Raw genomic sequence first — 13,736 nt, 5'->3', positions numbered from 1 at the left:
TGTGATGGATCTGTGGTCCAGCGAAAGCGGGCGACCGCCCGGCCTCCCTCCTTGCTCTCACACAAGTGCCGACCGAACGCAGGAACGTGGCGTGGAATAGTTGAGAAAACCAGAGGACCACCAGCAGCGGTAGAAGAAGGCGACAGTCGTGGCGAGGTGCTGGGAGGGGCGGCCCTGCTGCCGGCACCTCGTTGCTGCCCTCGTGCCCCTTTGCTCCGTCGCGCCCTCGTTGGCGCGTTGGCCCTGTGTACTCGAATCCGACGCAGGGCGACTACGGGGCGCTGCTGTGACCCCCGTCGCTGTGGATCTGGCGCTGCGGGCCAGTCACCAGGCCTAGCGGACCTGGGGAGTTGCCACGCCCGTCCACGCCCCCATGGGTGATGTTACGCCCTCCTCACTTCCTCCCTCCGTGACATGCCGTGCATCAGCCTCACCACGACTTTCTCCTGGTTCTAGTCCCATTTATCGTGCCTCGTACTTGACTAGAGCGCCTCGACGTGCGGCCCGTAACGGCGAGAGTACCCGCCACGTCGTCACTGATGCTCCTCGACCACCTCTTCATCTTCAGCCTTCCATACCCTCACCTTTTAACCTTCCACCCTCCTTCCTCTGCACGATCCCACGACCTAACTCCCTCTTCCTGTTGGGTCATCTGCACTCTGAACAATCTCCCCCTTCACTCGCCCGACAATCGACCAGCTCGCCACTCGGCGCCGGGCAGGCTCACTCACCCATACGTCGCCACGTACCACGCCGACTCTCCGTAATCCTTCCACCCCTCCCCCCCCCCCCTTCGCGTCTCCACGGCCCGCTCAAGCACACCGACATGCAACTGCTCCTCTACTCTACACGCTCCATGCTCACTCAAACTCAACCCAACCCTTTCGCACCCACCCCGCTCCTCCGCCCACACACACACACACACACACCGCCACCCACACCCGAGGCACCATCACCACCACACCACACCATCACTCAGGCGCAACGCCAGGCAGATCAACACACACAGGACCTGATCGCCATCGCACCCATCCATCTACCTCTCTCACCCTCTCTTCGTCCAACGCATCCAACGCTTCCAGCTTCACTCGCAAGACAGGTGTCGCCACGCCAAAACACAAAACGTTAAGCCTCCACCGTGGTTTGAACACGGGACCCCCACATCTGACGGATTACGTACAAGTGTGATGCTCTACCACTAAGCTATAGAGGCTTAGACAGCTGCGGAACCAATTGATTTCGCTGTTCCGGGCCGGCCGCGCACGCTTTTGAGCCGTCGGCGCTCGTGCCGCGTTGTACGCGTCGCGCGCGTTCGAACGCGCTAATTTGCGCGTCTTTGCGTTCTTGGACGACGGAACGAGGGGGTGGTTGTCGCTGCATCGCATGTGCGATCGTCAAGGGGGCGAGTTTTGGAAGGTGTGATGCACACACACACGACGATGACCTTGCCTTTGGACCGTCGATCAGCCACGACACCGGTTTGTTTGTTTGTGGCCGTCCGTCTGCTCTTGACTCACGTCACTCGTCTCCGTTATCCAGGACGGGAGAGTGCATCGAGTTCACGACGCTGTCTGGGGCGATACGACGAGGATATGCATCTTGTGCGTCCCGTTCATCCACCACCACCTTGGCGCCAGCGTCTTCCTTCGGCACCCCCTGTTCCCCACGTCGATCTCGCAGAGGTCGGCATACACCGTCCCTCGTGGTCCTGCCTGGCAAGTCTGTCCATCGTGATGGCGAGCCAAGCAGCGTCCACACGTAACTGCGTATGTCATCGGCCAGTTTAGGTGCCGTGCCGGACACGATGAGCAGCAGCCAGTCCGCAGTTGGTCAGCTGCGCCACACTGCCACTGCGCTGCTTCAAGACACCATTCCCCGACATGCCTACCACAGCCCCCTCCCCACACCGACGCACCTCCCCATGCCGATGCACCATATGCGTGAAGATAATGCATAGTGGAAGAAGTGTCACGCTGGGGGAATGCCTCGGGACTTGGCCCAGCCCACAGTTGGATTACAAAAACAAAGCCATGTATATGGGGCGCTTTGAATGATGAATGCTCGGGAAAAGGGTTAGAGCTGGTGGCCGCCGTTGGCGCCGTTGACTCCATGGGCTCCGTTCGCCTGCAGCGCACCAAGGGGGTTCTGCTGGTCTGCAGGAGGTCAGCTCGAACCTGGCAGCACATCGCCGTCTACTCACTGTAGAAACCGCCCCAGCCAGTCTGGTAGTACGCGGCCGCGGCCGGGTCCCATGCCGCCTGTGCCGCGCTGGCGCCCGCGCCCGAGTCGTGCTGCGGGGTCGAAAGCTGCGCACCGGGCTGGCCGGGAATGCCGCTGTAGCCAGGGTAGTAGGAGTAGTTTTGAGAAAAGTGCTGTTGCTGCTGGTTGTGCTGGGGTTGCTGATGCTGCTGGGGTTGTTGCTGCTGCTGATGCTGCTGGGGCTGCTGAGACTGCTGGGGGGCTTGGGCGCCGAAACCAAGCGTCTCAGTCTGCCTGTCCTTGCCCCATGAACACTTGATCGGGCGGCCGTGGACAAGATGGTTTTGGAGGTTGCTGATCGCCAGTGCGGCGTTGTTGTGTGTGTCGAGCTTGACAAACGCAAAGCCGCGGTCGGCCTGCATGCGGATCTCGACAATGTAGCCGTAGCTCTGGAACAAGGGGATGAGGTCGGCCTGGGTGGTGTAGGGGATAAGGTTGCCGACGTACACCGTCGTGTTGTACTCTGGTGTCTGGGCGGCAATCTGCTCAAAAGTGAGCGGGCCAGCCGGAGGGAAGCTACCGCCTGCAGCAGATCCCCCTCCAGCGCCGCCACTGGACAGGCCGATGGAACGCGAGCCGCCGGTCTGTGTCTTCTGGTTGGCCCAGTTGACACGAATCGAACGTGAGCCCAACCATTCGCCGTTCATGGTCGCGATAGCCTGCTCGGCGTCGCTCTTGTCCCTGCACGTCAGCTCCAGCTTCGTTTCAGTCAAGCTCACCGGAAGGACAGGAAGCCGTAACCCCTGCTCTTGCCCGAGTTCATGTCCCACATGACGCGGGCTTCGCTCATCGAGCCGAGAGCGGCGAAGGCGTTTGCGAGCACCTCGTCATTGACCTCTGGGCTGAGGTCACCGACAAAGACGTGGAAGTGGTGCTGCGTGTCCTCGCGGTTCACCTGGCCCTGGTAGGCCCAGTTGACGCGGATCTCCGAGTCAAAGATCTTGCGGCCGTTGAGCGTCGTCAGGGCCTGCTCGGCAGACCTCATGTCGGTGTACTCGACAAAGCCGTAGTTGAAGCCACCGTGCTGAAAGTTCCTGTCCTGGATGATCTTGGCCGATACGACGGCGCCAGCGACCGAGAAGATCTCTGCGAGCATCTGGTCCGTGACTCGGGGGGACAAGTTGCCAATGTAGAGATGGGGCTTCTTGGGCGCCTCGGCAGGCGGGGCCTGGGTCGCAAAGTTCGGGATTTGGAACGGGGAGCCGCTCATGTTGTATAGTTGAGAATGTAGATGCGTTTGAATACGTAGATAGCGTGCTAGCTATGTCTTTTTTTCTTGAGAAGGTGTTTATGCTGCTTTAGTAATGAACTTTTGAATAGGTGTCGTGTCGTGTGAGATGGCCGGGGTGTCGGGGGAGGGGGGAGGAGGGGATGTTGGTGGTGTCGCTTGGTGCCAAGAAGGAAACCTGAAGAGCCCGGAACGGAGAGGAGAGAGAAGAGAAGACGAAGAGACGACGAGAGAGCCCGATGAGAGTACCCGAGAGAGGAGCAAGAGAGAGAGAGAAGGAGAGGAGGAGAGAGATGATGAGAGGAGAAGGAGAAGCAGAGTGAGAGAGAACAAGGGACCTGTCTAGGGGCCAGACCGAGCGAGGTACACTGTGTCACTGCAGCACCGTGGTCGTCTGCCGCCAGCCAGCCAACTCAGCCTGGCAGCAGTCACTCGGCAATGAACAACGACGACGACAATAGCAGAGGGGGGCGGAGTCAGAAATTCAATAATTTTGTACGTGGCATTAGTGTCATTTCTTGCCACGTGGGTTCGCTTTAATGTCGGATATGACGAGTGATACCGTAATATCGGGCTGCGCGGCGAAAGACGGCGGCGGCGGCGACTGACTGGGCGGGGAGTCCCCACAGTTCATCCCCAAGCCACCACCACCACCACAACCCACGACTGCACTTTCCGACTGACATCTCTGACAAAAGATCTATCGCCGCTCTCTCGGACCAGCACAGCACGCAACACCTCTTGCATTTCTCGGCGGACTCGGACCCCCGCTCAGCCAGCATCGAGCAACGGCCACGCTCGTGATTGCCGAGGCCGACGAGGTGATTGAGCGGACACGCCAGTCCGCTTACTCGCTGCCTAAATACAACCGGCCAAACAACAGCCGCAGCACGCCAAGTGCTGATAATCGTGGTCGTCGTCGCGTCCGAACAGACAGAAATTTAGCCACACTCAGAGCAAAAGCAACAGCAGTAGCAAGCACACACGCACACACGCACGACCCGGCACGATGAGCCTCAAGCCGCTGTCGACAATCCACCCAAACGGTAATGGGAACGGAGCCGAGCCTGGCCCCAGCTACTCCGGTATAGGAAATGGCAATGGCAACAATGGGCAAAGGAGGCAAAGGAGCCCCGACTCGGAGGAGAGGGGCATGGGCAAGAAGCAGCGTGCGATCACGGCCTGCGAAGCATGTCGTGAGTTCAACAGCGCGGGGAGGCGGGGGAGGGCGGAGCCGGGTGGAGGGGTGGGTGGTGGCATACATTTCTCGCGCGAAGTGCGTAGGGGTGGGTGGGCGGGCAAAGTATCGCTCGCGCCAGCAGGTTGGTGGGGTGGGAGTGGAACGGAGCGAGTCGAGCTCGGCGACGAGACGACAGCGCTGGTGACACAACCTCGCGCTGCCTCGCCCCGTGACTGTCTTGTGACTGGCGCGCCATACCTCTCTTCCCCAGCTAACATCACCCCAGGCCAACGGAAAATCGCATGCGCCGGTGGCCACCCCTGTGCACGGTGCGAGCAAGACTCTCGCGAGTGCTACTACGCCGACCGGCCGAACCGGTCCCCACTAACGCGTGCTCGCATGACCGAGCTCGAGACAAGGTGAGACAACCGGTTTCAACCACCACTGACCCCAGAATCGACGTCTACGAGCAGCTGTGGGACTCGATTTTCTCGGGCTTCAGCCTGCCCGAAGCGTTCGCGCGGTGGGGGGATATCGGACTCTCTGGAGCGCGATCGCTAGCACTCGAGACACTGCCGCGGCCGGCGTCGGCCGGCCGAAGCCCGCACCCTAACGCGCACCGGGAAAGAGAACGGCCACGCGAGTCGTCCTCGAGGTACGGCACACCACATATGCCCGTCTCCCGGGTCATGTCCCCCGTCCCAGCGGGCGAGTACGACCCCGACCACCCGCACGCGTTCGTCGTGGAGCCCAACCGCGACCCGGGGACATACGAGTGGCATGAGGACCCCGACACGGGCGGCCAGGTCGCCCTCGATGGCATGGGATCGCTCGCCAACGGCGAAGAGGGCGTCAGCTACATGGGCTTGTCGTCCGGCGCGACATTTGTCAACGTAATCCGGAGACTGACGCCGAACCACACGCTGTCGGTGTCGCCAACGTCATTCACCGTGTCGCCTGGGAACGTGTCAGGCCTGGACGTTGCTGGAGTGCTCAAGCGCCCCGATGCGCCGCCATCATCACGCCGTTCCGTGTCGACACACCGCGCCATGAAGCCGCTGCCGCCGCTGACAGAGATCCTGCCGCTGGTGGACAGCTACTTCCGCTACTTCCGTGAGTAGAAGCTGAGAGAGTGGCGGCTGACACCCTGCAGACGGTAACACACCGCTCGTCCACGAGCCGACCATCCGCGCGCAGATTATGGGCGCGCTCCCCGTGTCCAAGTCACCTGGGTCCGAGGTCTTGCTGTACATGATCTTTGCGATGGGTGCGTTCGACGGCGCGACAGACGAGAGCGACCCGGGCTATGCGTACTACGAGGTTGCGCGGTCGGCGCTTCAGCGCGACATGCTGGAAGAAGGGTCGCTGCAGCTCGTGCAGGGCTTAGCCATCATGGCCAACTACCTCCAGCGCGCGAACCGCCCAAACGCCGGATACTTGACGCTCGGCCTGGCTATCCGCATGGCTGTCGGATTGGGTCTTCACACGCCGTTTGCTGGATGGCATGGGTCTCCACTGGAGAAGGAGATGAGGTCTCGAGTGTGGTGGTCCATCATCTCGCTCGAGTCTGGGTGCTCAGTCACGTTTGGCCGCCCACAGGGCCTCGGATCAGTGTACCTCGGTGCCGTACCGCTCCCCATCAACTGCTCTGACGAGGTAGGTCGTGTGATCATGCCGTGTGTGGTAAGCGCTGACATTCGCGCCTAGCACTTGACAGTGTCAAGCGAGACACGGCCCCACAATGTGTCGGATATCACGTCGTACTCGGCGGTTATTATGCAGTCGACGCTGGCGCGCATAGCAACCATGGTGCACGACCGGATCCTCCAGTCACACACTCCCACGCTGGAGCAGATCAAGCGCTACGACGCCAAGATTGTCGCGGCAATTTCCACGCTACCAGCCGAGTGGCACAACCCGGCTGGGCCTTATCGCCTGGCAAGGTCGGTACAGGTGTGGCGTATCCGTGACTTCCGCGCGATCCTGTACCGCCCGATCCTGCTCGCCGCGGCCTGGGACGCACGGAATGGCAACCACCTGTCCATCTCACCGGGTATGCGCGAGGCGATCGAGACGTGCCGGTCGCTCGCGCTCGACAACCTGCACGACATGGGCGAGTACACGAACACTGAGGGCGACTTTGCGCGCGGCGCAGAGTGGTACACGCTCTTCTTTGCTGTAAGTCGACACCCGGGAGCGACGCTGACGCTTCAGTTCCAATCTGCCCTGACCATTCTCCTGTCGGTAGTCATGGAGCCCAACCACCCGTCGGTCGGCACTTGGCGCATCGTGATCCAGACCACGGCGGGCTGGTTCCGCCAGCTCAAGTCGCTGCGTACGGTGGGCAACACGTACGCCACGATCCTGGAGAACATTATCGGCACGGTGCCGAGCTCTGTCGGCGACGGGGTTATCCCAACGCCTGTCTCGTGGCCGCCCATGGTGGAGGAGGGCCAGAACGCGACCATCCTCGATGTGGAGCGCTACTGGCTCGAAATTATGGGCAACGAGCTCGCCCTCCCCAACATCAACGCGTCGGGAGGCTGGGACCACCTGTTCCAGAACAACGGGTTTCAGTTTTAGTAGTTTGTAGTATTAGTATCCGTATCTTGGGCTGTATCTGTATGTACAACGGTTGCATAGTGACATTGATTGAGGAGCCGAGGCGAGTTCCAAGTAGACAGACAGCCGTTAGTTCTCTGTGATGCCGAGTGGTTAGCGGACCTGTCCCGCAGCGTTTGTCGCCCACGCCACGCACCCATGCAGAGCAGCCATCCGCCATCAATGACGACCTCGGAGCCAGTCATGTACTTGTTGGTCATGACGCTGATGATGCAGTTGGCGTAGTCGACGCCGTTGCTGGGCCGCTTGAGGGGGATGCCCCAGTCCTTGCGGAAGCGGTTGGCGGCTTCGCCGGCAGCGAGGTCGCCCGGCGTGATGGGGACCATGCCCTGGGGGTGGTCAGCGTGGCTTGTTGCTTCTGCAGCAACTTACCGAGGGGAAGAAGCCGGGGCAAATGCAGTTTACGCGCACGCCGAGGTCGCGGCGGGCGAACTCTGTCGCGAGCTGGTGCGAGAGCGAGATGGTCGCGGCCCTGGGGGTGTGAGCATGTCTGTACAACCCGCCACGACGCCCTCACTTGCTCGCATTGTAGTTGAACTGGCCCTTCTGGCTCGTCTTGGTAATCCCGCTCATGCTGGCAATGTTGACGATATTCCCCGGCTCGGCAAAGTGCTGCGCGGCGGCGCCGAGCAGCGGCAGGAAGGCCGCAGACGTGAAATAGTAGCTGGCCGTGTTGATGCGCCACAGCGGGATCCAGTGGTCCTCCATCGAGTCGCCCATCATGGCCTTTGAGAGGCCCTCAAACGTCTGCGGCACGCCGTTGATGTTGGGCGGGGAGCCCTCGGGGACGGCGATGCCGTGGTCTTTGCGTCAGCGCTGAACGGCACTTCTACCCACTGTTCACCAGCACGTTGATGTACTTATCGTGCTTGGAGATCTCGGCGACGGTCGCCTCGATGCCCTCCTTGGTGCTCGCGTTGCCCTGCAGCGCGATGATCTTGCCGTTGCCCGACTTGGGGCTCGCGTCGGCCACGGCGGCCTGCAGCGCCTCGAGGCGGCGGCCAGTGATGTACACGCGCGCGCCGTTCTCCGCCAGCGCGGCGGCAGTGATCAGGCCGAGGCCGGTACCGCCGCCGGTAACTGTTGCGTGAGCTACCGCCAGGAAACAAAGCGACGACTTACCGACCGCGACCCATCCGTCGACATTGTACAGGTTGTCGATCTTGAGCGCGCCCGTGCCGACCACCGCGCCGGCCATCGCGCCGGCGGCTTCTGCGTTCTTGATACTGGGAGGGAGGGGCATGGCTAGTGAGCTGTGAGTTGCGGTGAGACGACGTTGGAGGAGTCGGGAAAGAAAGAAGCAGCCAGCTGTTAGTGCGTTATGTGCCATTCACGTAGGCGCGTGTCTCAACTCGGCGACGTCGGCTACTAGGCCGGTGATAGGAGTACATGGATGCCGCGATTGTGTGGGTCTCGTCCAATTCAACTGATGAGCATGGGCAATGAAGTAGTAGTGTGCAGTGGTCGCGAGGTGCATGTTGATGTCGTGTGCAGCGAGGTGGAGGAGCATGTCCGTGATGAGATGGTGAGGAGGCCAAGACAATGACGAAGGGCGAGGGCAAGCGTTCGGCTGTGGCTCGCGCCGCACTCGGCCCGCGGGCCGACGAGCTAGCGATCCGCAGCGCACGTCAGTGGAAGAAACGGTGGAGCGTCGTTGTCTCGGAAAACCTACATATGTACCATGTGCGCAGGGCAGCGCGCATGCACAGCGCCTCTCGGTCGTTCAAGCCCCACTGCCGTACCACGCGACCATGTACATATGTCGCTTGGGTGAATGAGACTCCATCGCCAAGACACCCCACCTACCGGCCCGGCCGGAAAACAGTCCAAGTGGGCCCAAGACGCCGATATCCTCTCAATCACCGCGACGTTGAGCGGAGCACGCGAGCCGCTCGCTCGCTGAGCGGGGGGCGCCCACGTGCCCGCTCGCGCCCAGCAGCAGCGAGCACGCGTGTGCGTGGCCGTCGGCGCCGGGTGGACCCTGCGCACTCTCGGCGTCGGGAGACTGTGTGCCGACAATGAGCGGGATCGTCCCTCCGCTTGCTGTTGTCGGCTCCACTGGGCCCATCTTGCCGAACATGCCCAGCCTGAATAAATAGGACAAGGGCGAGACCAACAGCAGCATGCATCGACACGACATCGACAGACATCGACGACAATGCTCGCCCGCGTCCGCCCCGTCCTGCGCACCGCCCCCCGCGTGCAGCTGCGCGCACTGAGCGACATCCCGCAGGCCAAGGTCGTCCCCGAGCCCGGACCGCCCGTCAACGTCCTCATCGTGGGCGCGGGTAACAGTGAGTAATGCCCAAGTCGCGTGGCGCTGACAGCTAGTCAACTTTGGCTCGGACGAGGGCCCGTGGAACCACTCGCAGCGGCTCGAGGCCAAGCTCGGCGCGCGGCTGCGCGTCGTCGGCCTCGTCGACCCCGCGGCTGAGCGCGCACAGGGCGTGCTGGCCAGCAAGGCGGCGACGCTCGCGGCGCCGGCGTACGCCGAGACGGTCGTGTACCCCTCGGTGCAGGCGGCGACTGCTGCTCTCGCTGCGTCCCCGCCCGACCTGGTCGTGCTCGGCTCGCCGCCCGCGTTCCGTGGCACGACGGACAAGTCGAGGGGCTTCAACGCGGAGGAGCAGCTCACGGACGCGTTTCCCGCCGCGGCGCTGTTCGTCGAGAAGCCCGTCGCTACCGGCCCCGTGGAGGAGGTGCAGAAGGTCGCCGACCTGCTCGAGAGCCGCAAGGGCTCGCTCGTGAGCGTCGGATACATGCTGCGCTACTCGGCTGCCGTGCAGAAGATGAAGGAGATCATCAAGGAGAACAACCTGACCGTCATGATGACGAGCGCGCGATACGTCATGGCGTACGAGCACAGCTCGAAGCCTGCATGGTGGAACAAGTCGATCGACTGCGGGCCGATCGTGGAGCAGGCGAGTGAGTACGGGTCGAGCTGCGACACGCAGCGAGGTCTACGGCATGTGGCACCTGTTTCGTGGCAGAGCTAACGCCCCAGCGCACTTTGTCGACCTGTCGCGCTACTTTGGCGGCGAGATCGACCTGCCCTCGATCCTCGCACACTCGATCGAGTGGTACGAGAAGCCAGGGCAGCTGAGCAAGCTGTCAGTCGACGAGTCCAAGATCCCAGAGGACGACCGCATCCCGCGCTTCACGTCCGCGACGTGGAAGTATGACTCGGGGGCTATTGGGCACCTGGAGCACGGCGTGTCGCTGCAGGGCACCGAGTTTAGCACCGAGCTGGCAGTTTGTGAGTGCCCGCGCCGCGTTCGTTTGTGCCACGCTGACGCCACGCCCAGTCGCCGACGGGTACCAGCTCAAGCTGACGGACCCGTACAACCGCCCGACGCTGTACGTGCGCCGCCCAGGCTCGGACGTGGAGGAAGTGCACAAGTTCCACGACGACGACCCCTTCCTGTCCGAGATGGCGACGTTCATCGACCTCGCAGGCAAGGGCACGAGCGACATCCCCGTGCTCAGCAGCTATGCGGACGCGGTCAAGACGTACGAGGCGACATGGGCTATTCGGTGGGCGTCGGAGAAGACGCGGAGGAGGCGCGAGTAGGGTGGTACGGACTTTGCATGCATAGAGTGGGTTGAAGGGACGGCGCGGGGAAGAGTGTGGAGGGTGTTGTGGAGAGACAAGTATATTCTTGTGGCGGTGATACTACAACCTCGCTTGTCGGCTGCGCGGGTGTGTTGCTGTCTTGTCTACCCCGCGGACCCGCGGGGAGCTCTCACACACTCGCACAGGAGACCCGACGCCCCGCGCCTTGGCATTCGGCGTGCCGAACGGACAATGCGACAACCCATCTCCACTGGCGAGATAGGCGTAGCCGCGGGTATCTCTCGGGACACGGCGACGGCCGAGCGGCCGAGTTGCGGTTATGCGCATTCGGGATGCCATATGCTGACTATACGTGCATGCAGTGTACAGATGAGGTGGCAAGATGATGGTGTGCGATGTATGCTCTAGTTGGTGTGGTGGTACAGTTTTGTGTCGTGTCCGTCTATGAGCCCAACGTCTCCACCGCGACTCTACATCTTGCCGATGAGCTTGCCCTTGAGGTTGATCTGCCGCGAGGCAACGAAGCACGCGAAGCCAGCGAGGATCATGGCACCCGCGTAGTATGACACGGCGTGGAAGTCGTATTTTGTCAGAATAGCGCCCGAGACGGGGGCGCCGAGGAGCGAGCCGAACGACATGATCGTGTTGACCATGCCGAAGCGGCGTCCGAGGTCCTCCACCGAGCCGAGGGACGCTACGCCGGGCGCGACGAGTGAAACGAAGCAGCCCTGGAAAACACCGTTGAGCGCCGCGATGACGGTCAGCGTCGTCTTGGTCGTGCAGAAGGGCCAGGCGAACGTCGTGACTGCTGAGCCGAGGAGGCCAGGGATGAGGATGTTGACGCTGCCCGTCCTGTCTGCGATCATGGCGGGGCCCGCACGGCCGAGGAGCGAGAAGGCGTTGGCGATGGCGATGAGGTACGTCGAGTAGCTGCCGAGGCCCTGCTGGCGGCCCATGACGTCGAAGTACGAGAGCGGGGTGTACAGGCCTGCCATGATGAAGAAGCAGCCGAGGGTGAAGAGCGTGTACGGGGCCGACTTAAACGCGGCGATGTTGAACACGCCGCCTGGGGCCGCCTTTGGCGGGAGGCGGGTACGCAGGCAGAGCGAGGCGACGGTGCAGCAGTACAGCAGGACAAAGGCGCAGATGCGCATCGTCCACTGGAAACCGACTTCTTCGAGCAGCCGGCTGACCATGATGGGGAAGACTGTGCCGCCGAGCGAGGACGCGCACGCGACTGCGCCGAGGGCAAGCGCGCGGCGCTCAAAGAACCAGTGCTGGACGACGGCGATACCTGGGCAGAAGAGCACGCCGGCACACAGCCCGAAGAGCACGCCGTGCGACAGCATGGCCTGCCAGTACTCCTTGACCTGGGCCGTGAGGAAGATGCTGACGGCGTACAGGACTGTCGCGGTCCAGAACGGCCAGTAGAACTGGGACAGGTCGACCAGGCGCCCGATGTACACTGCTGGCAGGTAGATGAGGAAGTACTGTAGCGAGCCGATCCACGCGATCTGCGACGTCGTCTTGTCGTGGAACATGTTGGCCTCGTAGTACTGCTGGAAGATGCCCCATGCGTTCTGGGCGGTTAGTAGGCTCGATCCAGCTGGGGCCGGGGGGGGCACTCACAACAAAGCCAAATGTCGCAAACAAAGTGTGCATGCCGCCGATGACGACGAGCCACGCGCGCCACCCGCCATCGGGGAAGGTGACGACCGTGCCGTCCGGCTCCTTGACCTCGACGTCGGTGCGCTGCGTGACTGCCGAGAGGCGCGAGAAGACGCGCGAGGGGGTCGGCTGGGCCGGCTGGCCGATGATGGTGTCCTGGGGAAAGTCCTCCTGTGTCCGCGTGCGCTGCAGCTGCTGCTGTGGGAGAGGGGAGACCTTGTCGCCTGCCTCGCTCGAGACGGTGAGCGTGCGCCCGTCCATCGAGTCGGTGTCTTGTGCTGGCTTTTCAGCGAGCATCGGGGGTAGGGAGGGGTGGTAGGGGGGGGGGGGGGTGGAGCTGGGTGACGGCGTTTGTGTGGCTTATGTAGTAAGTAGCCTTGTTTAGCGACGGGGTTGCCGTCCTGATTTTTGTCAACTTGTGCGTCGCTGATATGCATTGCTCCACGCTGGATAATAAGGATAATTGCGAGTCCCAGAGCATGCAAGCAAGCAACGTCCAGCCCCGGTGACATCGGGCGGCATGCCGCAGGGTGCGTAGCCGCCGCTTAGTGCCAAGCAAAGCAACGGCGGCGAGTGCGGCAGAGTCCCACTGCCTTGTGGCGAGGTTAACTCGAGCAGTCGGCGTCGTGCGATGAGACATGAAGCTGCTACTGATGATGATTCATAAAAAGGCCCAGCTGATTCACAGCGCAACGGGCCAAGCCGCCCACAGTAGCGGCCCGCGTCACCTGCCGGCCTGCGTCTTCGCGGGCCGTTGCCTTGCTCGTATGTAGTTGGCATGTAGCCGCTCGCCTGGCCGCGCGCGCGCGCTGCTTGTCCCCTCCCATTCCCGGCCCGCATGGTCTGCCGCCGCCGGAGCCGCCGTTTCCGGGCCGCGCGACATCCACGGCACGCACGGCACGACAGAGCACGCCGCCGGCACGCAGCGGTGCCCCTCGTTGTTGTCGTCGTCGATGACTCGTCGCTGACCAAGATGCCGACCTCACCGGTGCCGTGCTCGGCAGCGTCGCCTTCGTTGATGGCCGCAAACAGCACAAGCAAACGTGCAGAAGAGCCAAAAATGTCTACAACGGCATGGCATCCCCGTTGTTGGCCGCGGCCGTAGCGCGCTTAAGACTATCCGATAACTTTTATCTCGGAGTCGCCGATTGCGCGGTTGCCGTCCAGAGATTGAAGCCACGCGGTTTCCACGTGTGCCACGTTGT

General features: G+C 62.4%; 5 protein-coding genes and 1 non-coding gene across 6 annotated transcripts; 2 read left to right on the top strand and 4 right to left on the bottom strand.

Annotated features, from left to right (window-relative positions):
• Window positions 1–1,126: 1,126 nt before the first annotated feature.
• LOC62_02G001970 lies at window positions 1,127–1,213 on the bottom strand. Its single transcript is given in 2 exon segments — window positions 1,127–1,164; window positions 1,178–1,213. It is a non-coding gene; the product is annotated as a tRNA-Thr (tRNA).
• A 705-nt stretch (window positions 1,214–1,918) lies between these two features.
• On the bottom strand, window positions 1,919–3,796 carry UBP1C (Oligouridylate-binding protein 1C). Its single transcript, XM_062768470.1, has 3 exons — window positions 2,979–3,796; window positions 2,201–2,940; window positions 1,919–2,153 (listed from the first exon to the last, which is right to left on the bottom strand). The coding sequence occupies exons 1-3, from the start codon at window positions 3,467–3,469 to the stop codon at window positions 2,074–2,076; spliced, it is 1,311 nt and encodes a 436-aa protein (XP_062624454.1). The 5' UTR covers window positions 3,470–3,796; the 3' UTR covers window positions 1,919–2,073.
• Window positions 3,797–4,166: 370 nt separating this feature from the next.
• On the top strand, window positions 4,167–7,298 carry SPAC3C7.04_1 (putative transcriptional regulatory protein). The gene is made up of 6 exons (XM_062768469.1): window positions 4,167–4,683; window positions 4,954–5,086; window positions 5,122–5,780; window positions 5,821–6,323; window positions 6,375–6,845; window positions 6,882–7,298. The coding sequence occupies exons 1-6, from the start codon at window positions 4,497–4,499 to the stop codon at window positions 7,248–7,250; spliced, it is 2,322 nt and encodes a 773-aa protein (XP_062624453.1). The 5' UTR covers window positions 4,167–4,496; the 3' UTR covers window positions 7,251–7,298.
• Window positions 7,299–7,358: 60 nt separating this feature from the next.
• On the bottom strand, window positions 7,359–8,532 carry fabG_12 (3-oxoacyl-[acyl-carrier-protein] reductase FabG; the record flags this gene model as incomplete). Its single annotated transcript, XM_062768468.1, has 6 exons — window positions 7,359–7,366; window positions 7,426–7,618; window positions 7,662–7,761; window positions 7,807–8,092; window positions 8,127–8,369; window positions 8,412–8,532. 6 exons carry the CDS (start codon window positions 8,530–8,532, stop codon window positions 7,359–7,361), a joined length of 951 nt encoding a protein of 316 aa, XP_062624452.1.
• A 915-nt stretch (window positions 8,533–9,447) lies between these two features.
• Window positions 9,448–10,860, top strand: SPAC2E11.17_2 (putative protein UNK417; the record flags this gene model as incomplete). The annotated part of the gene is made up of 4 exons (XM_062768467.1): window positions 9,448–9,583; window positions 9,621–10,214; window positions 10,294–10,545; window positions 10,595–10,860. The coding sequence occupies 4 exons, from the start codon at window positions 9,448–9,450 to the stop codon at window positions 10,858–10,860; spliced, it is 1,248 nt and encodes a 415-aa protein (XP_062624451.1).
• A 473-nt stretch (window positions 10,861–11,333) lies between these two features.
• On the bottom strand, window positions 11,334–12,849 carry asaE_22 (MFS transporter asaE; the record flags this gene model as incomplete). Its single annotated transcript, XM_062768466.1, has 2 exons — window positions 12,493–12,849; window positions 11,334–12,443 (listed from the first exon to the last, which is right to left on the bottom strand). The coding sequence occupies exons 1-2, from the start codon at window positions 12,826–12,828 to the stop codon at window positions 11,334–11,336; spliced, it is 1,446 nt and encodes a 481-aa protein (XP_062624450.1). The 5' UTR covers window positions 12,829–12,849.
• Between the last annotated feature and the right edge of the window lie 887 nt (window positions 12,850–13,736).

The sequence above is a fragment of the Vanrija pseudolonga genome, chromosome 2 (genome assembly GCF_020906515.1).
Source record: "Vanrija pseudolonga chromosome 2, complete sequence".
Taxonomy (NCBI): Eukaryota; Fungi; Basidiomycota; class Tremellomycetes; order Trichosporonales; family Trichosporonaceae; genus Vanrija; species Vanrija pseudolonga.
Note: the sequence above shows the minus strand (reverse complement) of the source record. Positions and strands in the feature narration are given on the sequence as shown.

Excerpts from the sequence above, each read along its gene's own strand:
- UBP1C (XM_062768470.1), bottom strand. The coding sequence starts at position 3,469 with ATGAGCGGCTCCCCGTTCCAAATCCCGAACTTTGCGACCCAGGCCCCG. Across the intron at positions 2,941-2,978 it reads TACGGCTTCCTGTCCTTCCG|GGACAAGAGCGACGCCGAGC; the intron begins GTGAGCTTGACT and ends GCTGACGTGCAG. Across the intron at positions 2,154-2,200 it reads TGGCTGGGGCGGTTTCTACA|ACCAGCAGAACCCCCTTGGT; the intron begins GTGAGTAGACGG and ends GACCTCCTGCAG.
- SPAC3C7.04_1 (XM_062768469.1), top strand. The coding sequence starts at position 4,497 with ATGAGCCTCAAGCCGCTGTCGACAATCCACCCAAACGGTAATGGGAAC. Across the intron at positions 4,684-4,953 it reads CACGGCCTGCGAAGCATGTC|GCCAACGGAAAATCGCATGC; the intron begins GTGAGTTCAACA and ends ACATCACCCCAG. Across the intron at positions 6,324-6,374 it reads CCATCAACTGCTCTGACGAG|CACTTGACAGTGTCAAGCGA; the intron begins GTAGGTCGTGTG and ends ATTCGCGCCTAG.